The 21700-nt window shown below is 40.3% G+C and overlaps 1 protein-coding gene across 2 annotated transcripts in view; it reads right to left on the bottom strand.

Annotated features, from left to right (window-relative positions):
* The window catches only part of FAM53A (family with sequence similarity 53 member A), a 70108-nt gene that overhangs the window by 23140 nt on the left and 25268 nt on the right, over positions 1–21700 (bottom strand). For both annotated transcript variants that reach the window (XM_066549227.1, XM_066549228.1), the window contains exons 3-4: positions 19286–19340; positions 14774–15576 (exon numbers count right to left, since the gene is read on the bottom strand). In XM_066549227.1, coding sequence (XP_066405324.1) covers positions 14774–15576; positions 19286–19340 — 858 coding nt within the window. The remainder of the gene's footprint in view (positions 1–14773; positions 15577–19285; positions 19341–21700) is intronic.

The raw sequence follows: 21700 nt of genomic DNA, 5'->3' as shown, positions 1-21700 counted from the left end.
GAAGAGAAACTAGCAGGGTGGGGAATGTTACACAAGAACAAATTTATCATAAATCTCAGGACATATTTAAATAGATCACAGAAAAATATTTTGACCACAAGCTGGCCAGTGAAGTGTGAAAGTAGCCTCATTCTGTGTACACAAAACCTTTTCAGATGGAGAGAAGAAAAAACTCAAAGTAGGTATGAGTCACATTAAAGAATTTAAATATGACTGCTTTGGAATTGACATGTAGAAGGGGAAGGAGGTTTAAAGCAGAGGGAGTTTACAGCAGCACTCAAAGTTCACTAACAGTTCCACTGAGGTTTGTTCTTACAGATTAGAGGTTATTACAAGTACGACTGTTTCACTAAAAATGCATTTCAACATCCTGTCCCTCCTTCATTTCCTCTCTGTAATCCTTTGGTTTACAGTTTCCAAACATGAACTTCAAGGGTGAAGTTATTTCTGCTGTAACCCAAAGGTAAAACCACTAAGATGCATTACAAACCATATTACCATTACAAAACTGGACTTGACCCTCAGTCTGAATGAATATAGATCAAATGATCCCCCATGGAAGACCTGATGAAGTCTGTTTCACAGCAAGGGAAAGGCTTCACCACAACAGAAAAAAACCACCCAGTATGACAGCAGCTAAATCAGCCACGCAGTACTGCTTGCAACATCTCCTGTAAGATATCAAAGCAAAAGAAGGTTGTTTCGTTTTGTTTTTAGATAAACAGAGGAGAAACTCAAAGTGTCCCAAACCTGTCACTTGTTACACTCTGCAGACAATATGTTGTAGCACTAGTTTGAATCTCCTTTCTATTTAGGTCACAGTTCCTGCTACTCCCACAAGTTACACTGTAGGACAGAGAAACTCCCCATATTGCTGCTATTACTTGCAGTGAACGTGGCAGTATATTGATTTTTGCTTTGTGTAACTGGCACTTGGTTTCATCACTGCTCAGGAGAACAGGAATCATAACTGAAGTTATTTCACAGGTGCATCAGAAACTCCTAAAGCAGAAGATCCAGCATGTATCAGTAGACTTATACCAGAAGGAAAAAACAGCATTTATGCCTAAACAGACATTTGAAACCAAAGGCCATCTCAAGAACAGCAGCTTTACAAATAGTGCTGCTCAGGGAATTAATAATTGGAAGAGACAGGCATTGAGAGCTATTCATAGACCTAAAAAGGTTGCAGAGGACACTCCTTCCTTCCCCCTCATACTCTGGCATCCCCTCCTCAAGTACACTAGCATGCTTTTTTTAACCCATAGCTTTAAGGCACCAACTTCCAGATTATCAAACTGCTGACAGTGGCAATGAAAAAAAAGAAATATATTCCCCAAATTCTGCTTGGGAACAGACCTTTTGGGCAGTTTCACCCTTTTGCCACCATCCTCTAGCTGCTGACTGCCACACATGAAACTTATCTCATGGTTCCCCAGAGGTCTTGAAATTTTTCAGAATATGTATTAAGACAGAAAAAGCCAGAACTACGCTAAGAGGATTTCAATTTAATATGGTAATGTTAAAGATTCAAAACCACAGTCATTGATTGCAGAAGCAGATTCACTAAAAAAAAAAAAAAATACAAGTGCAAGCCATAAAAAGAGTTGATCACATTAGCAGAAGGATGTCCTGTGTGTCTAAGAGCAAAGAGGGGACAGAGACATGTTTGAGTGAGTTCACATGGCTTCACAGATGCTGGATACTCTCAGCCCAGGCTCTCAGATGGCTACAACATCCAGCACACATCAGGGTCACTAGATCCCAAGCAGACCTAGTCAGGCAATGTTTTGTATAAGGCAGCAGCCTAAGAATAGCTCAGTGTATTTATATAGGACTGTGGGTCATGCCACCACACAAGAGGATCAGCAGAACTCAGTTCCACTGGATCTTTCTGCTACAAGTCATAGAATATTCCTCACTGCCATAATGAAAGTGGAGCAGGACTAAGGGATGCTCAGCACCAGGAAGGACAGCTGGTTTTCTGGACAGTTATTCTCCACAAGGATCTAAACAGGATTTTGACACCAGACCAAAGAACTTAAAAAAATCCCTAAACAGAAAGCAGCAGAGCAGAGCTGCAAAAATAACTCAGAACAAAGCCAAAGGGACTCACAGAACAGCAATGTACATGAAGCAGAACCTGAGGAATGGCAAGCTGTGTAAACTATTTAATTCTGCACATGTCCTGTTCTCACACAGCAATAGACAAAGAATCACTCTCACTTCCAACATTCAGTTCTGCTGTCCTTCCTCCAAAAGAAAGAGAGCTTACAGCAGCAAGTAACAGTCCATAACATCCTTATAAAACAAGCACATACAGGAACACACAGATACAGTAATAGGGAAAGAAGCTGGCAACATTTAGGAGGAAAAAAGTTTTTAGACCATGTGAAATTAGCCATCAGACATCATGGTGGGTTGCCAATTCCCAGTAAACACAATCATGCATTTTGTAAAGATGCTTAAATGCCATCTGAAAAAAAATACTGACTCCTGGTAGAACAGTTCCACACTTTAGGTTTGTACCATGTAAGAGTCATCCTAGAGGAAAAAGCCTTATGTGCAGACAAAGGTTTCCTTTTTCAAGGCCTGTTACTAAAGGAGCTTTTCAAGTTCAAGAATCTTACTTTTTTTTAAGAACACAGCTGGGCAGAATAGCATCCAAATTCAACAGTATCAGAGGCAGGGACTAGAGGTTCTCCAAACTGTGTCAAACCAGACTAACCCCTTCAGGCAACAATGTTTAAGGTAAGAAAAACAGTCATCTGTCTTTGAAAAATAACTAGGTCAAGAAAATACTCTGCTGTGGTTAGAAAAAACCCACAAGGCCATCTCTTGACAAACTCTATGACCCACGTAACTCTAGTTTGGAATGTAGTTATCAGTTATGTTTCAGCACAGGAAATTCAAATCTGTTAGTGACAGCAAGATCATTTTAAGGAGCAAGACTGGAAAAAAGATGTTCCCCCTCTAACACTGCTCAACCTAAAAAAGGTGGGTTTTTTTAACAAATTAAGGACTCCATTAATTAGAAATTACAGCTGTAAGGTAAGGACTTTTTTCATCATAATGAAGGGGGGAATTACCCAAGATCTGGATTAGCCAAGCTCAGATGCATCTGAAATGTAGACCTAGATGGAGAGTAATTCCTAGCCCCCTTCCCTCCCCTTATTTAAGCTACCTAGATATTCATCTTGTTCATGGCAGGAAGAGGTAAGAGCATCAAATTAAATCTGACATGATCTCAAACAACTTGGCAAACTGCAGATTAATCCTCAGGTACTTACATTGATACCAGAGTACATCAAGTCTCAGTTAACTGGGCCTATTTACTAAAACAGGACTGGAAAAATTAAAAGCATGTTTAAATTGAAGCCTTGTAGAAGCTGAAGGTATTGGGACAGGACCTGCTGGTCCTGCCTGAAGGATTTGTCATCAATATGAACAGTTCCTCCCCATAAGTCTGAGACTATACAAGAAGCCTCAGATGTGCCCTGGAGCCCTTAGGAAAAGCTTTCCCGTTCTACAACACCTACTTTGAAAGGCTTTCCTTCCCAAAAATGGCTGTTCCTTGGACAAAGTACAAAAACTAACAGCTCTAGTGTCAAAAAACCATCAATAACCAAAGGAACTCCACTATTTTGTACCAGGCACAGAGCTCTAGATGAACAGCATCAGATGCACTGAAATAGCAGGGATTTGGAGACCACTGATGTTCAGCAGATACCAAATGCTATGGGCAGGGCTCTCCCACAAGTGTGAGCTCTGATGATTAAGTGCCCCAGGCTACTCTCAGAAGCAGCCAAATACTTCTGGGCAACTGGAAACTTCTAGCTTACTGAAGTAATTATTTGTAGTACTTTGAACTAAGCTAAAAATAACATAGTCTTTGATATATCAAGGATCCTTCTTCTCATCTAAATCAGTATGAAGCTAGCACTACATGCACACTAATAGAGGCAAAATATATCACTTGTCCCCCTCACTATAACAATAATTACTTTTTAATAGACTACAATTTCATTTTTAATAGATTCTAGCTTAATCTGTGATGGCCTAAAACGTACCCACAAAAACCAGGCAAATAAAAAAAAACTAGAAGGTAACCCTGTGATATCAATTCATATTGGTTTTGTACTATGGTATAAAAAGCTAGCATTTAAAGGTTTCACATATTAGATCAAATTATAAACTGGGTAGAGAATGTTCCTCTAAACCACCCCACTGAAAGTAAAAATACCTGTCAGGTGCTAAAGCTTAGCAGGACCAGGACACTAATTATCCATGATTCATTAGCCATCCCACAAATCTGTTACTGCTTCCTCATATGGAAAGTTCTTAAGGACTGTCATATTCTGAAGCCTGGCAGTCCAGAAGATGACTCACTCACTTTGAGACAAAACATTATTACCAAAATATAATGCCTGTTTCATACAGACATTGTAATCACCATTGTATTTGAAAGAGGAAAACAAGGAAAAGGAATTCAGCTTCCCTTCCTCTGAGTCCTCCTCATACAAAACTCAAACCACAGGGGTGGCAAGGGGAGGGGAGTGAGGAAGGGAAAAACAAATGCTAAAGTGGTTTCCATAACCCTCCATAATTTCAAAGCATGTATGACATGAACATGCTGCAGAGTGACCACAGGAAAGCACAGCTTCAGGGAAGATAATGCCTTACACCAGTGCCTTGAATGCTGCCATTTGCTTAAGGACATCCTTAAACAACAAAAGCTCAAGTAGCTGGAGAGCCCAAACTTAAAATTACACAATAAAGGTTGTAAATAGAAGTGTTTCACAGTTAGCACATCTTCATCTACATAAAGACAAGAAAATTAAAGCAGCAAGTGATGAAGGTCTGTAATTCAGAACAAGAAAGGATACAGTTTAAGTTACTCTTTTTTCCACCCACAGAACTTACCTGAAAAAATTAATTCAAGTTCCCAATAAACACTTTATTGGATGAGGCAGGGGCAGTCTCAGTTACAACCCAGATTCAAAAAGAACTGGGAGGAAGTTGAGAAGCAGTTGCTTCAACATCTCGTTTCATTTTTAATTACTCATGCCCTTTTCTCTAGCTTCATTCAATTGTAGAATTATCTGAACTGTTAAGTTCAAGAAATTGATAGAGCAAACATTAATTGCCATCAGAGATGCTTCTACTTGAGTTAAAAAGTTGAATTTTTTTTAAGGAAAATCAAAAATACTGAAAACCTTGAAATCCAAGCATCCCTCTCACAGTTTAATTGATTTTTGTACCATCAAGCATTGAGCACCCACACTCATCACTCCAGTCTGCTGCTACAGAGTCTCCTACATCTCCCTCTTGTAGTTTCTACATTCTAAAGGCAGCCCTGCTCTGGCTTACACCACCTGCACAGGTACTGCAGCCACAAAGGTGCACACAGACTGCTCAAAAGCAAAGTGAATTCCACAGGGCACTGTCTCTGACAATGAAATCCACTTGGAGCTGAGCTACATGATACTTGGAGAGAGCCCACAAGTTCTACATGAAAAGCTCACACAAGTCAGTTCAGTACACACCACTGACACCATCTGGGATCTTAAGCCCTACAAGATTCACTGATAATTTATGACCTGTTCTGCCTTTCTTATAGGCAGATATTGGAAGGTTTATACAATGTTTGTCTCCTTCTGAAAAAAAATCCATTAGATTAGGTACTATTCTTCATTAACAAACTGTTCTCACTTGCACAAAAATTCATCACAACACATTAAAGAACTAAAAATCACACTTAAATCTGTGCACCTCCTCAGGAGCAGAGAAAATTCCTAATGTTTGCTCCCCCAAAGGCCCTTTAAAGTCAGTCATGGCACAAGTGTGCCCTTAGGCACTGCTGCTACAGACATTTTGGTGAAAATTCTCAGCTCTTTGTACAAGAGCATGTCTGTTTTCACCTGGTACAGTGCCTGAACTTATTTAAAAAATTAAAGCCTAATTTGCTGCGTTGCTTTGCTGGCTATTAAGCATAATACCCAGCTTTAAAAATAAAGATTTTAACATGCTTCACATTAAAAACCATCTGAGAAAGAATGGAAAATGAACATCAGCTTTGCAACACCACAGTGTTAATAAGAACTGTGTAATTATAGATAAGCCTTTTAACTGATGTTAACAAAGTCACTCTTGAAATAGAAAAATTTAGAGACCTCCTACGTTACTTTCACACAACAGATGTGCAGTTCATCTATTTAGGATTAGAAGGATGAAAGAGCTGTACAACTATGCCTGAAATGACAAAATCCAACTCAAAACTGATTGTCAGATAGTAACATAACGCTCAGTGGAAAAAACAGATTTTTGACAAGGTTAAAAAGCTGTCTTTAAGCTTAAGTCAACTACTTATGCCACAAATGCATACTCTAAAAATAGTTTCATACTCCTCTGAAAATACTACTGTTATTTAAACAAATTCCTGCTCAAACAATGGACACAGCAAAGAGACAAGTACTAGCTGCTACATATGATTAAGAAGTTCAGAAGAATCCTATACTGATTTATAATGGCATAAAATAAAGTTGTGATGGGAAGGTGCTATTTTGGTTGTTTGGGGTTTCTTTTAACTATTTGGAGCCTAAGCCCACTTACAGGCTTTTTATTCTGACACAATACACATTAAAGAATTATTTTTTTTTAAAGTTTTGAAACCAGCAGTTGAGTATTTCTAACCAAAGTATTCCAACATAGGAAGTAGCATCTGTATAACACCTTATACAAGTAGGGTAAATAAAGCTTAAGATGACTGAAAAAGGCTCATCAGTTTCTACACAATATTCATTTCATTAATGTATTTTCTAGAGTACTTTGAAGAGGCTTAAATCAAGAGACCTAACTATTAGGGAAAGGAATAGTCTAAATGACTGGAAATGGAGATTGAGCTGAACACCTCACCTGGTCCTACTCAAGTCCTTGAAGCTCTGCAAGAAGCTCTCATCCCTGGCTATTATTTCTCAGAGCAAAAACTCCTGCTCATGTGTAATTCTGTAACTCATGGAAAAAAAATATTCCAGGCCAAAAAAGCAGAGTCATTCATAAATTTTTCACAAAGCAGAAAAGTGTAGCTGGATACAGGCTCCCAGGCTCTAGGTACCACATTTAATATCTGCTATTCCTCCTCTTGCTCCTGCAGAAGTTGTTTTCAAATGGAGATTGAGACATCTCACATGTTTTTATTAACTAGAGGATGAGGAAGATTAAAGTTCTATTTCCATGAAATATTATCATGACAGTAGGAAAAAGATCCAAAAATACATGACACTATCTTAAGTGAGTCTGAATAACTTTTACAGCTTAGGGAAAACTGCCCCTGCTTCCCACAAAATACTCTTTTATCTGCTAAGGAAACCACATCCCTGGAGGCATTTAAAAGCCTACAGTAGACCAAATACTAGAAAAATATATATTGTGGGAAGTATTCATGCATGAACAGAGAATGAAACAGGATGATTTAGGACATCTTTCCTCAGCCATGATTTCCACAATTGTTTTTTACAGATTGGAAGCCAACTGTAAATAGCTACTCACACAGAATTTGATTCAAACTGCTTTACACAATTTTTTATTTAATTTGAGATTATGGAAGGTTTCATCACAGTACATAGCAGATGCATATTGCTTAACTTCAGAGAGGCAAGTTTAACATACAGTCTAAGTCAAAAATACTTGGAAATTTATTAGACATCTGTTGTGCAGAGAGGTGCAGAGCTCAGGCATACCTGTGCTCTTCCAGCAGTCAGTGGTGCTGGGACTGCCACTGGTCATCACTGAAGTTGGCTCAAGAAGGAAATGCCACAGGAGGAGGCATCTCAAGAAACTGCTCCCACCTTGCTCTCTAAGGAGAATTTCTTCCTGATCTTAGCCATTCTCTGGCCTGTTAACTGACTGATGTCAGACAAATATACCTTGACCAACTTCTAGCAGATTGAAGCCTTGCAGATTGAACTTGCAATCTAGCAGATTGAACTTGCACTTCATTGTTCAAACTCCTGCAGGCATAGCAGGAGTTCATCTTAGCTCTACTGAAGCTTAAAGAACCTGCAAGTACCTTACTGTACTCATTTTCATTCAGACATTTGTCCTCCAAGAAAAGATTACTCTTAAAGAAAAACTACACTGAAATATTGAAGTCTTTAGCCTCTTGCACATAGGGGGATGCTGCATGGGCAAAGAGTAGAAAAATTCTCCTTGAGGTTCACTGCTCACAATTTATTTCCAGCTATAAATTATGTTTATGCCTAGATTACACAAAATGAATTTAAAACACTGTTTTACTTAGCTGGGCAATTTTGATACAATGTTGATATTTGAAATACAAATCATGTTATCTTTTGCTTTCTTGGTTTATGATCACTTACAGAAATTACCACCACAGGAAGAAAAAAAAAGCCCAACAAGTCCCCAAGTGTTTTTCAAAGCAAAGGCAGGCCAGGATTAGCTCTATTTTTTCAAATGTGAAGTTAAAGGCTCCCCTGGTAACAGGCATTTCATTTTTAAAAAAGAACTAAAATTCTGTTCCTGGCTCAAGTACTTCATTCATAGCTGTTCTTTTTGGTCTCAATCTTATACAAGGGAAAACTACTACTGTTATACATCTATGTTTGCCACCATTTCATTGATCCAAATCAACCCCAGCCCAATCCTTCTGTACATATTACTCATCTGTATTGTATTTTCCACAAACCATATTCCAAAACCCAAGGGCACTGAGGGTGCCCTGCAGCATAAGATACCCACATAGAGTGTAAGGACATGTACCACCTACTCCATCTGAGCAGTGCTGCACCATCCCTGCACCACTGAACTGCAACATGTCAGACACAGGTAGAAAAGCCAGACCTACATTCTGACCATGGGGTGCTGTAGCACATCTTGCAAGTGAATCACAAGAGCTGAAGTGATGAAGTGCTGCAGTTGTAATTAAAGACCTTTCCCAAATCACACTACACTCGTGTGCAGGGCACAGAGCAGCCTTTGCTGACTCCACAAGCAGAACTGCCATCTACCCCAAATAACCTGTTTGTTCCCATTTAGACAGGAGGCTACGAGAGACAGGCTTTACATAAGCATCTCAAGCTATTTAAAGCAACATGTTTACTATTTCCAGAACGCAATCTGAATGAACTTCATGAGCCAGCACTTAACCTACTTGAGCCAGTGCAGCCCTGACTCACAGGGCAGGCACCCTGTGAGCTTAGTGAGGGACTTGATATCACTTCTTTATCTGGTACAAGCTAAAGCAGCAACCTGGGAGAGAGCTTAACAAAAGGGAGCAGCTCCTTCACTACACTAATCACAACAAGAATTCAAAGAATTAAAAAGAATGCTTCTACATTTACTTAAATTTAGTGAGGTCACAGTATGGCTAATGCATAAACCTGTCCCCATAATAACCATTACAGTAACCTCAAAGATCAAAACCCAGCCATTGCCTGGTAGTTCTCAGACTGCAACCACACATTTTGTTACCCTGGCTTATATAACTCAATAAAATAATTGGTATTATAGCTCACCCTTGTAGCTATTTACAATGGCTTCTACAAACTGGCCCACCCAAATGAACCAAGTAAGTGGATGTAGAGATTGCACAACAGAGATCAGGAGTTACCAGGAAAGCCTCTGTAATAAAAGCAGCAGCAATCTGACCCATCTGACCCAAGTTCAGTTGCAACACTGCTGATGTGCTGTGCCTTTTATTAAGTACTGCCTTCTCCTCCCACCCTTCACAAATCCACCCCCAAAATTCACCTCTGCTTCTGTATATGTTTTTAAACAGCTGTTTCAACCAACTGCTGTTGAAATCACTACCAACTAGTCCTGCTGCTTATTCTTACATGTAAGTGATACTAATTTTGCTGTTTTGGTCAAAGTTGATGTATTTGACTCATTTGTTCACACTCACCCTGTGAGAAACCCTCATTCCTATACAGAGCCTTTACACCACTGCTACCTGCAGCATAAAGGCAGTAGTCATATAGCAATTTTAACTCAATTTACTTTAAGGATCAAAGTTATTCAAATGTTTTGCCTGCTGTTGAGCTGAAACTTCAAGAAAGACTAAATCAAGCATTTAGGTGTTGCAGGTGATGAAGAACCGCTTACAAAAATTAGATTGTTGCCTAACACCATGGAGGTCCAAGATATGGGATTAAAAAAGCTGATCATCAATAGAAAATAGCTCTATCAGCAGTTGTCAGAGTTTGAACCACTGATGCACACTCTGAAAGCCCCAAGATGCACACTGGCAGGAGCCAGGCCATGCTGGAGGAAGTATCACATTGCACATTCATTGTTCCTGCATCCCTCAAAGCAGCTGCTCTGGCTGGGCAGGGTGCCAGCTGCAGCTTTGACCTGACCTGGTGTGGCACTTAGGAGCTCTCAGTACCAAGAAAACCCAGTAGTAGAAAATCCAGATGACTTTCAAGCATTTCTAAGAAAAGAAGCACCCTGTACTAGGAAAGTACAGCTTCAATCCCCGAGTTATTTGACTGTTTAGAAACCCTTAAAACTCTTTATTGTGTTGTCTTACCAGTCTAATGTTAATTAATGCATGAGGTGCCCCAGGATTCAATAGCTGAAACTATTACTTATGTGGATAAAGACAGGTATTTGGTGTTAACTATTTAAACAGACCAAGCACCACTTCACAGAAAACACAAACAGTTTGGGATTTTAAAGTATGCTACCAGGATTGTTACTCTCTGGAACCTCATGCCACCACACTGGGGGAGGAGTAACACAAGAATGTTGAACACCAGAAAGACTTCAAACTACAGTGTGTTGTTTGATCTAAAACAGAATTAAATCTCACTGTCACAGTAAAACTTGCTTACACACCAAAAAACATGTGCAACCTCTTGGCTGCTCTTGCCTTGTCGCACCTCAGGATCAACTGACATAACTCACAAAGCAGAAAACTGGAGAAAAACTCAGCAGTTTCCACTTCAGTAAAGAAACATTTCTCTCCTCATACTGCAGTTAGCAGTCTAAACACCACCTTGACTCATTCAGTGGCAGCCTCTGAGACAGAGTGGATTTGCTGCAGGAGAGCACAAGCCCGGAGAGGCTCTTGGCCACACTCAGGCATCTCCAAACAGCAGGGTGACACAATGTCTGCTGCCAGGGAGGAGGGCTGGCACTGCTCGCTGCAGCCAGCTTCTCCTCTCATTCTTCTTTCTGATTTGCTTGTGAACAAGTGCTCAGAGGGCACAGACACAGCGTTCTGCTGTGCTACAACTCCTACAGCTCTCCTTGCACACAAAACTGAATGGAGAAAGTAATTTTGAGCCTTCGGGGGCTGGAAACAGCTCTTGCTTTTGTTATCTTTTCCTACAGTCTTTTCCACTTGTTTTTACAGCTGTCTTCATGTCCTAGGTCTGATGTTTCACAAGTTTGAATTTTCAGCTTCTAGTGCAGAAAAAGATCCTTCCCAAATTTAGCATTATGTGAGAGCTAAGCAGGCCTGAACAGAAATCTGCCTGAACATTTCAATCTCTTTCTACATACATGAATCACTTTACTGGATATTAATGCAGCATTTTCCATGAGAATTGAAGGTATGGCATATTCCTTCCCAAGAGGGCATGAAAACCTAAACCAGAGGGGGAGTGCAGTGAAGTGTGAAGGTCTGTGGAAGAATAAAACAAAGTACATAGAAATAAACAGTTTATGGTATTCAGAGCTGCCCAATTTCTTTACCTCTTCTAAATAAAGGCGTAAATCAGAATATTAAAGATGCAACAGTGGAAGGAGCAAGCCAGGAACAAGGACAGAAATTAAGAACAGGCATGGATAAATTAATAATCTGAATTTTCTCATCAATGAATTCTGAACTTAAAAAGCAATGACAATGGAAACTTTGCTTTCAGAATTAGACTTTTGATTTTCTAGCACTAACATTTATTAAATTAATAGGGACTGAAACAACAATCAACAAGATTGTATGTTTTCAGAACTCAACTAGCAAAAAAAACCCAGTTCAGTAGTGAAAAGAAGTCCAAAACACGAAAAGCCAATACCAAAACAAAAACAAGAAAATAAAACACATCAAACCAAAACACACCTTTCATCCCCTTCTCCCTCTAAAGCTTCACCCAACCACAGCTATTCAAGATCTTCATTGAGATGTAAGAGCCTTTGCTTCAAGCAGAAGTAAATAAATCATTTATTGCTGATTAATACTGATTTGAGAGAATTCCTTGCTGAGAAGCCTTCTGCAGCTTCAGCAGGTGTTTGTGTAGACCTCTCAGGACACCAGAGCATTGGCAGAAATGTCTGCAGCCCCAAAACTTTCATCTTCAAGCAGTTGTGGCTCCAATATACCACCTTCAGATCTATCATAAATCATATCTGCCCTATGTAAAGTTCTCTAACTGCTGACCTGGTTTTGAGCAACCATTTGGTAAGTTGAGCTTTTTAGGAAGACTGGAGAACATCAAAATATTTGCAGTAAAGCTTAAAACAAAAATCCTTAAAAGTGCTTGTTTTCAACAGAGGTCTTTCATAAACTGACTTGGAAGTGAATTTGAAATCACAGAAAAAGTATTTTTGGAAACAATAAGGAGCCATCAAGATACATGAAAGGAAGGACTTACTGAACTTTCCCTAATGGTAGCCCTGATCTTCACTGAGCTCTATGCAGATATAGGACACCTTGTATGACACTTCAAAACAAGCTTTCTGTAGTATTAGCTCATGACATTGTGCACAGCAGTAATTTTGCTGAAGACCACAAGGTAAATTTCAAAGCATATACATCTGCTAGGATTTGGGGCATGCAGAGAAGGTAAGATAAGAAGACTTCTAAAATAAAATGGGTAAGCCAGCTAACATTCTAAAAAACCCTGATATTCCTTGGAAACTTAATTTTTGCTTCAAATGTTTCCAGTACTTGTCTCATTTTTCAACAGACGCTTTCATTAAGGTTTAGCGTGTTTGGAAATCGATGTATTTCCAAGCTATAGTTTGTGCCTTGGAATAAAAACACAGTAGTATCTTAATAGGAAGATTCTACTGAAATGGCTGGAAAGAAAGCATCAGGTCTTGACACTGCATAATAAACTACTCATCATGAAATCATCAATTCAAAATAGTCTTACAGGAAAAGCAGTCAAGACTGGCTAAATATTAATGCATATACAATTCTGCAGCAATTCTAAACTGCCAAAAAACTTCCTATAGACACGGGCTGTAACAGGTTTCTTCCATTCACACTGCTGTATGGATTATTTAAAAGGTACAAGATCTGAGAAACTGAAGCTATTCAGTAGCCTGAAATATTGCATCTCACCTCCAGAGCTTGAAGAATGCAAGCACTGAGCCTAGCCAAAAAAGGGGCAGGTTTTCAATTTTACATAAAGAAACCTGCATTAGACCACACAGGCAGTTGAAAGGCAAATCCAATAATACTTCTGGTCTAGATTAGCAAACTAATCCCAACAGTGATTAACACAGAGAAACAGGTAAAATCTGATTAGCTAACTAGTAAACTTGCATCTTAGCCAAAACTCAGAACACTGTCTAGTCATACCTAGAACAGAACTGATTATCAACCTTATCAGTAACTACACAGATTGCTTTACCCCCACAGCTCCACTAAAAATGTTATATTTTTAAAGAGGAAAATCCTTTAAGATATAAGGAAGTTGTTTCCAAAAGTAAAAGGGAAGGACAGTTGTCACCACAGAGACTTTTACGCAAGTGGATATAAATCAGTTAGCATCAGATAGATACTGGAACTATCTTACTGGTATTTTGATGTAAAGCCTACTAATATTGGGGTACCACAAACTGCATATTTCAGCCAACACTGTGTCCTATTCTATTTCTTTTTCTTTCTATTTTCTTTTGCACAGTGTATCACATACAGAGACACTGGTGCTCAACTATGTCCCTTCCTTACAATTTTACTGCTACTTTTGCAAACTGTCTCCTCACCACTGGTCATAACAGAACTATCTCACAAACCTTCCAAGTCTGGTATCTACTGAAGGCAGCAGGGCACAAAGTGTTCTCTGACCATTATGTTAGATTCAGTTTTACATTTTTAACTGTAGCACTCAACTCTGCTGACCAAGAAACTCCAAAGAAGCGAGTTCTGTTACATGCATTTGCATTACATACAAAGTATAGGCATGAACTGAAGTTTTCTAGCTCTTGAATCAGCACCTCTACTCTATGTGGAGGGAAGTAGAACTCTAAATAAAATTCTGGAGGAAAACACCTCTCCATTGAGCTAGAGCACGTGTAGTTGCCATATTAGAATACTATCTCTTTCCAACTGCTTATTTGAAGCTTCTTTAGTTAATCCATTTATACAGAGGTTTGCTTGTTCTTATTTAGCTTCATAGAATTACTCAAACCAAGGAAAGGCCTAATCAAACAGATTTGCAGGAAGATTACTCCAAAATCATTGCACTGGGGAACACAGTCAACTTTTTGCTACCATGTCTACTCCATTCCCCATGGCCTCCTTGCTTTTCAAAAAGCAAGCTATTTTTCTGTGGTCTCTGCTTTTAAGCATCTTTTCAGAGCTCTCAGCATTCTATATCAAGTAGAATGCACTTCAAGAACTGGGTTTCAGAGGCAGAACCTAAGTAGCATTAGGGTATAGCGCAAGCAACCTGCTCTCCTGCCAAAGGTGACAGACAGGGCACAAGCAAACCTGCAACACCTACAGATCAGTGCTGCTGATCTAGAAACAACCTTTCTGCAAAAGAGCACCCTTCCCACACTGAGCAAAGCAAAATCTCACCCGTGTCATTTTAAAAAAGTCTAAGGATGGCCTGTTCCATCGTACATCCTCCTCCCGTCTGCGCTTCAGCCGGCTTTTCTTCTCGTTCAGCACGCAGGGCTGCGAGCGGCACCTGAGCAGGCCCTGCCGCCGGCTGAGCTCGGGTGTGGAGGTGGGAGTGCTGCTGGCTGAAGGCAAGAGATTCCCTGTCTCGGTGATGTGCTCCTGGGAGAGGGACAGGCGGCGCCTTGGGTTAAAGTCACAAGGGCCTCCGGAATTCCAGCGGGTGCTGGAGCTCGTGCTGCCCTCGCTGCTGTCCACAAACCCGCTGCTGGCAGAGGAAGGCCTGGGTACTGGAGAGGTGTTGAAGCTGGTGATGGTGAAGACGTTGTTTAGGGACAGGATGTTCTGTGGCAGGCTGATGCTTGTGCTTCTCTGCAAGGTGGCACTTCCGTGGCTGTTGCAGCGCTGCAAGGTAGCGCTGCCGCCGCTGTTACAGCGTCTCTTTGACACAGGAGTCCAAACCTTGGAGCTGCCGGGCTTCCAGGGGGAGCGGCAGCGCGCCAGCTCGTCCGGCTCCGACAGCGAGCGGCAGTGGCGCTTGGTGGGCGGCGCCAGGGGCTGGCCCGAGTTCTCGTTCAGGTTCAGCTCGCTGATCCATCCCGACACCATGGACGTGCTGGAGGGCTCCTGCTGCCACGGCAGGCTGCCATTGCTGGCAGCGCCGGTGCTGAACGGGCACACTGGGAAAGGGTAAGCTGAGCTCCTGGTGGTGTCAGGCTGGATTGGGTAACCCCCATTTAAAGCTTTCCAAGGACTGTCTTCTGAAAGCAAGAGAAGATACAGGTGAGAGGTGAAAGGAGAAAAAGCTAGGCTTAACACAAATCGTTCCATGTAAAGCCATCAAAATCATCTTTAGAAGGATGAGCCTTAAGTACTCAGTTCCTAATCAAAATTTCACACTATAAAAAAAAAAGTAGAAAATTCAAAACCACAAAGACCAAAGTATTTAATCAGGAACCAATCCAGGCATTCCTTGTTAATACATTTTCCTTTACACTGAATAACCACAATGGGTTTTTTTTCAGTGAGCAACAGGACAGTTTCCTAGTGCACAGCACACACTACAATTAAATCAGACTAGTGAACAAGCTCAGGTACAACCAAAACAGATTAACAACACAAGAAGCTGTTGAGACACGGATTCTTGCAAGAAGCCATCAGGGAACTTTTTATTTTTTTATGCAAGAGCTGGATAATCACTTCAAAATGCTGTTCTTCATTTAGCTCTTATGCTTTTCTATTAAAAACACCTTATTAAAGAAAACTTCCAAAGGGTGTTCACATTCTCTGCTCTAAAAAACTTTAAATTAGAAACAGTATAAAGTTAAATCATGAAGACTGTTGCTTCCCCCCTTACACTCTGACTACTAGAAAAGACCCCAAATCTTAATTTAATGCATAAAATAAAGTATCCCTTAAAAACCTCCTGCAAGTCTTACTGTGAATGCAGACATAGTGCACAACTTCTCATCTGAAGTGGCAATGCTGGGTTAAAAGCAGTCTGCCAGTGCAGCCTCTCACTCTTTTGTGAAGTGTTTCTTTGAGAACATTCTGCACATTTTACAGCTGTTCCTCCACATTATACAATGAAGTGTAAGAAGAACTACAGCAGACTTTGGATTTGCAAATTGAAAAGCAGCAAAACTGTTGGCCAGCTAACAGTGCTTCATGCTTGGTTAGAAAATTTGCTAATTTAAACCAATTAGCCAAATAAGTTTCACTTATCCTGGCTTTAAAGAAAGAACATTTAAAATACCCATTTTTTCCCATACACCTACTTTAAGAACCTAGATAGAGCCTAAACACTGAATACTAGTATATTCCTATGGCTGATTTTCTAAACTAAGTTTTAGAGTAATAAACAGCTAAAAACTTGCTGAGTAGCATTAAAAGTTGCAAACCCAAATAGTTGTACATGTTCCATGCCCAAAGTATGTCATGGATTATCCTGTTTATTTGGATCTTATTTAAAGAACACCCTATTGTCTCAAAATCATTTAACTGTGCAGACAGCTGGCCTATTCAAACATGTTTTATTAGAATTCCTCTGTCCTTCCTCCTCCATTCTTTCAGATGGGTACAACCACATACTGTGCTTTGCCTTAAGCATGCAAGCTCTTCAAGGCAGGGACCATCCATAATTCAATGCAAGTAAAAGAGCCAACACAATAGGGTCCAGCTAATGTATAAAACTCCTAGCATCTACTGTAGGACAATTTCCTAGCTGGAACTCACCTGATTTTTTAAAATCCTTCAGAAGCTTTCTTCCAGGCTAGGTGACTTATTTAAAAGTTTAATGTAAAAATAAAAATGCCAAGAATCTGTGTTTTAATTGTTTACATGGCAGAAGCACCTAATAATTTAGTCTGGAAAACAGCTCTAAGATCAGAGTCCAATCATTAACTTAAATCCACCAAGTCCACCATTAAACCATGTTTTAAGTGCCACATCTACATGTGTTTTAAATACCTGCAGGGATGGTGACTCCAGCACTGCCCTAGGCAGCCAGTTTCCATACTTGACAACCCTTCCAGTGAATAATTTTTTTCTAACATCCAATCTAGGCCTCCCCTGGTGCAACTTGAGGCCATTTCCTCTTGTCCTGTCACCTGCTATTCAGGAGAAGCCTTTCCCTCATGCACAAGACAGGTCACCTCATTAGAGAAGGAGACTGAGTTGGTTAAGCCGGACCTGCCTTTCATAAAGCCCACACTGACAGGCCTGTAGCTCCCAGATCCTCCTCCAGGCCCTGCTGGTAGATGAGTGCCACATTTGGTGACCTGGGACCTCCCCAGAGAACCAGGACTGCTGGTAAATGCCAGAGTGGCTCAGTGAGCCCATCCATGACTCCCTCAGTCCTCCTGGGTGGATCCCACGCAGCCCCACAGACCTGTGTGGGTCCAAGTGATGCAGCAGATCTCTGACCATTTCCCCTTGGATTATGAGGGCTTCATTCTGCTCCCCATCCCTGTCTCCCACCTCAAGGGGCTGAGCACCCAGAGAACAACTGGTCTTACTGTTCAAGACTGTGGCAAAGAAGGCATTAAGCACCTCAGCTTATATCATCCTTGCATCCAGTAAAGGATGGACATTCTCCTTAGCCCTCCTTCTGTTGCTGAAGCATTTACAGAAACATTTTTAATTGTGTTTTATGGCAGTAGCCAGATCAGCTTCTTGTTGAACTCTGGCCCTTCTAATTGTCTCCCTGCATAACCTGACAACATCCTTATAGTCCTCCTGAGTTGCCTTCCCCTCCCTCCAAAGGTCACCTCTCCTGGCTTTTTTTCCTTAGCCTTGAGCTCCAAGCAAAGCTCTCTGTTTAATCAGGGCAATCATCTTCCCCACTGGCTCATTTTTCAACAGCCTGCACTTTTAACATTTCCTTCTTAAAGCACATCCAGCCTTCCTGGACTCCTCTGCCATTCAGGACTGCCTCCCAAAGGATTCTAGCAACCAGCCTCCTACTTCTGCCCTCCAGAAGTTCCAGGTGGCAGTTCTCCTAATCCCTGCCTGCTCCTTTCTCCAAGGATCAAACCCCATGCAGCCTCTGATCACCACATCACCACCAGTCCTTCCCTGTTTAAAACCAGCAGGGTCTCTCCCCGGGCTGAGCTCACTCATCAGCTGCATCAGGGAGTTTTCTTCCACAAAGTCCAGGAACCTCCTGGACTGCTTCCTCTCTGCTGTATTGTATTTCCAGCAGACATCTGGCGAGTTGAAGTCCCCCATGACAACAAGGACCAGCAATTGTGAGGCTTCTCCCAGCTGCTTACAGAGTATTTTGTCTGCCTCTCTTGATCCTGGTTGGGTGGTCTATAACAGACTCCCACCAGGATACCTGCCTAGTTGGTAATGTTATTTAGACAAAGCACCATTTGAAACTTCTCACAAACCAAGATTCACATTTTATGAGGAATCCCACTGAGCAAATAAAAGTCCTCCTTGCTCAGAGAAAACATAACATGCAAAATTTCAACTCCACACCTTAATAAGGCAGTACAAAGTTCACATATCAATAACTGGAACTCTTCTTTTTGCTAGATGAAGCTTATTCTAATAGGACCAAGGGGGAATAAAAGCAAATAACACTTCTATGAGGGCACTGGACTTGAGCTTCAGGTTTGCATCATGCTGGATGGTCTGTGTGGCAAAGAATATAATAAGGTGTACAAAGATTTCTACTAGCTGAGGAATCTGAAGATGCTTAACATGAAAAACAGCATTAGTGTGCTTCTGCAGACCAAGGCAGATAATGAACAAAAAAAAAGTTACACGGGCTTTTTACTATGCAAAGCAGATCACAAGTACAAAACTAACAACCAGCTATTCCCAGTATTGTTCAAAGACCAGCTTAAACCAGCAGGCTCTACAGCAGCATGCTCCATCCCCCTCACCTTATTTACAAAAGAAAGGCTGCTTGCTATACCAATTACCTCAGTAAAACACAGCTAAGGTTTCTGAAGAACTTACCATTGATTTCGAAAGGGAACAAGCTGCCACTTTTGTTCAGCTTCTCAGATGAGTACTGAAATCAATCAGAAAAAAAAGTTTTAACTGTGGAAAGAGTCAGCATTCACTTCAAGGAATGTGCATGCAGTTTTTAGTTTTCCTATATGCGCAGCTAACAATGCTTTTAAAAGATGGGGTTTTCCAATGTAACTTGAAGAAATTCCTGAACAGCTGATCTTTATAAATAAGCCTCTGGTACCTAATTATTTGTAATGTTTTCTGATATATTGCTAAGTATCAAACTGTTTCAAGAGTTACAACATTAGCCCATGCAAATAAACTGGAAAATTAAGAGTGATAATTCATCCTTAATGAAAGAGCTTTGATCCAATTCTCATTTCAGCAGAGAGGAAATTACAATCTGGCAGTTGGGTTTCCATTTTCAATCTTAAGGCTAGAAGGCTAAACACTTCATCTTCAACTAAGGGACAGGAATAGCTTTATCTAAATTAAATATACAAGGTCTTGAAGTTCCCCACCATGAACACTGTTCCAATCAAGCTTTATTAGTATTTTGCATTTTCTTACAATCAATGAAGTAGTAAAAAAAACCCTGCAAAGTAGAAAAGCCATTGAAAAATACCTTTTCTATCATCAAAACATCTTTAGCAGACTGACTGCTTTTTAAATCTCAGCTTATTGGTGGAAAACAACATGACAGCCATGCTTAAAACAAAGTCTGTCTGTAAAGGCCTTCAATTAAGCCTCATCAGTAGCATCTACACAGTAAGACAAGTTTGTAACTAATTTACCTAAAAAAATATTACTACAAAGGCATTCTTAATGGTCTAGATTTCTCAGACAAAGCACAGAGCCTGCAAATCCAGCATCCTATAAAGGAGCTATAAATAAGTGGCTCATAGCTCCATCAAGCCAAGGGTCATTATTCACTCCCCCACCACCACCTCAGGATGGAGAGGAAGATTGCTTTAAAAAACAGCAACACACTTTATGTGAACATTGTTCTTTGTGTATAGCCAAAGAAGATAGCATTGTACATACACTTCCTTTCCAGATACAAAGTCAATTTTTAAACAAACATCCTTGGGCTACAAAGCCTTTCTTTTTTTTCTGTACAGCAGCACATAGTGCTAGTGACAACTTTATATCCTTGAGCCCCACAGAGACAAACACTGAGCTGTGGTAATATTCCCTTGGTTGTTATTGTTTCACAGGTAGGAAATAACAGAACAGATTAAAGGATAGGACAGCAATGAGATTTTTGATCTTATTTTTTAATCAGCACCTGCATTATAAGACAAACCATTTCATTTTTACTTTGTAAACACATTTATAACCTCCTTCTAAAGAAGCTACTCTAAGTAAACAGCAGAACCCCAAGTTTAAATCTCCATTGGATCTGCTTTTAATTAGTCAAACCATTTGAAGTCTGCAACTTGCCAGTTGCATAGAATTCACATTTAAAAAGCCAGTACCCATCTTTAATTTAATCAGGCACCAGCTTCATGTGAAACACAGGAGCACATTAAGGTAAGAGTAGTTACATTTCAGCTGTCCCTAAAGGGAAAATGGACAAATTAGAGACCTAAAGATAAGATCTTCCAACAAATTCTTCCTTTCCATCATTCCCCAAATAAAAGGCAATATCAACCTATTCAACTATCAGACAGTAGCTACAGAAAATGTGTTTTCATAACAAAACTCTGTGTCAAAAAGTCTTATTTATCCTGAGCCAGATGAAAAGAGTAACAAGATGAGTTAATATGGGCATAATAGTTAGGGCTATTTAAAAGACTATTTATTCACACAGGCCAAGATATTCAATACCCATAAGGAAAAGAACCTCAAGGACAATCCTACATGGCAGCTGATACTTAAGTTTTTATAGTTTTCAGCCAAACGCATCTTTAAAAAGCTTCTCTTCATGAATGTCCAAGTTATTTGATTACCTGTACTTTTGCCACCTTAAAAAGCCTTGTCCATCAATTAGACTAAACTACTTTATCTTTGACAACTGCAGAGCACTGGAACCATTTGTCAGGGGCACCATGGAAACAGCAGGATCACATACACACAGACTATCTGTCCTCCAGAGAACTGCAATGTTCCCTAACTCAGACAGTAACCTTGTTCTTCCAGCTATTTCTGACCAGGTTCTGGAGAAGTCAGTGCTCAGTTCCATTACAAAGCAGACACATCTCCTCTGCAACTTGGCATCTCTTACACAGAATCCTGCTAAGTCACAAAAAAAATCCTTTGCTAATTCTTTGGAGATTCAGACCAAAAACTCTAAGAACATGACATGTGACATCACATGCTGAAAGGGAGAGTAAGCTGCACTACTTCTATCAAAAGCTCAAGGCACTGAAATAAGGGTTGAGTGACTAAGAGGACAAGTAAGTAACAAATCTCCTT

The sequence above is a fragment of the Molothrus aeneus genome, chromosome 4, assembly GCF_037042795.1.
Source record: "Molothrus aeneus isolate 106 chromosome 4, BPBGC_Maene_1.0, whole genome shotgun sequence".
Taxonomy (NCBI): Eukaryota; Metazoa; Chordata; class Aves; order Passeriformes; family Icteridae; genus Molothrus; species Molothrus aeneus.
The sequence above is the reverse complement of the archived record's forward strand: the minus strand, read 5'-3'. Positions and strand labels throughout refer to the sequence as shown.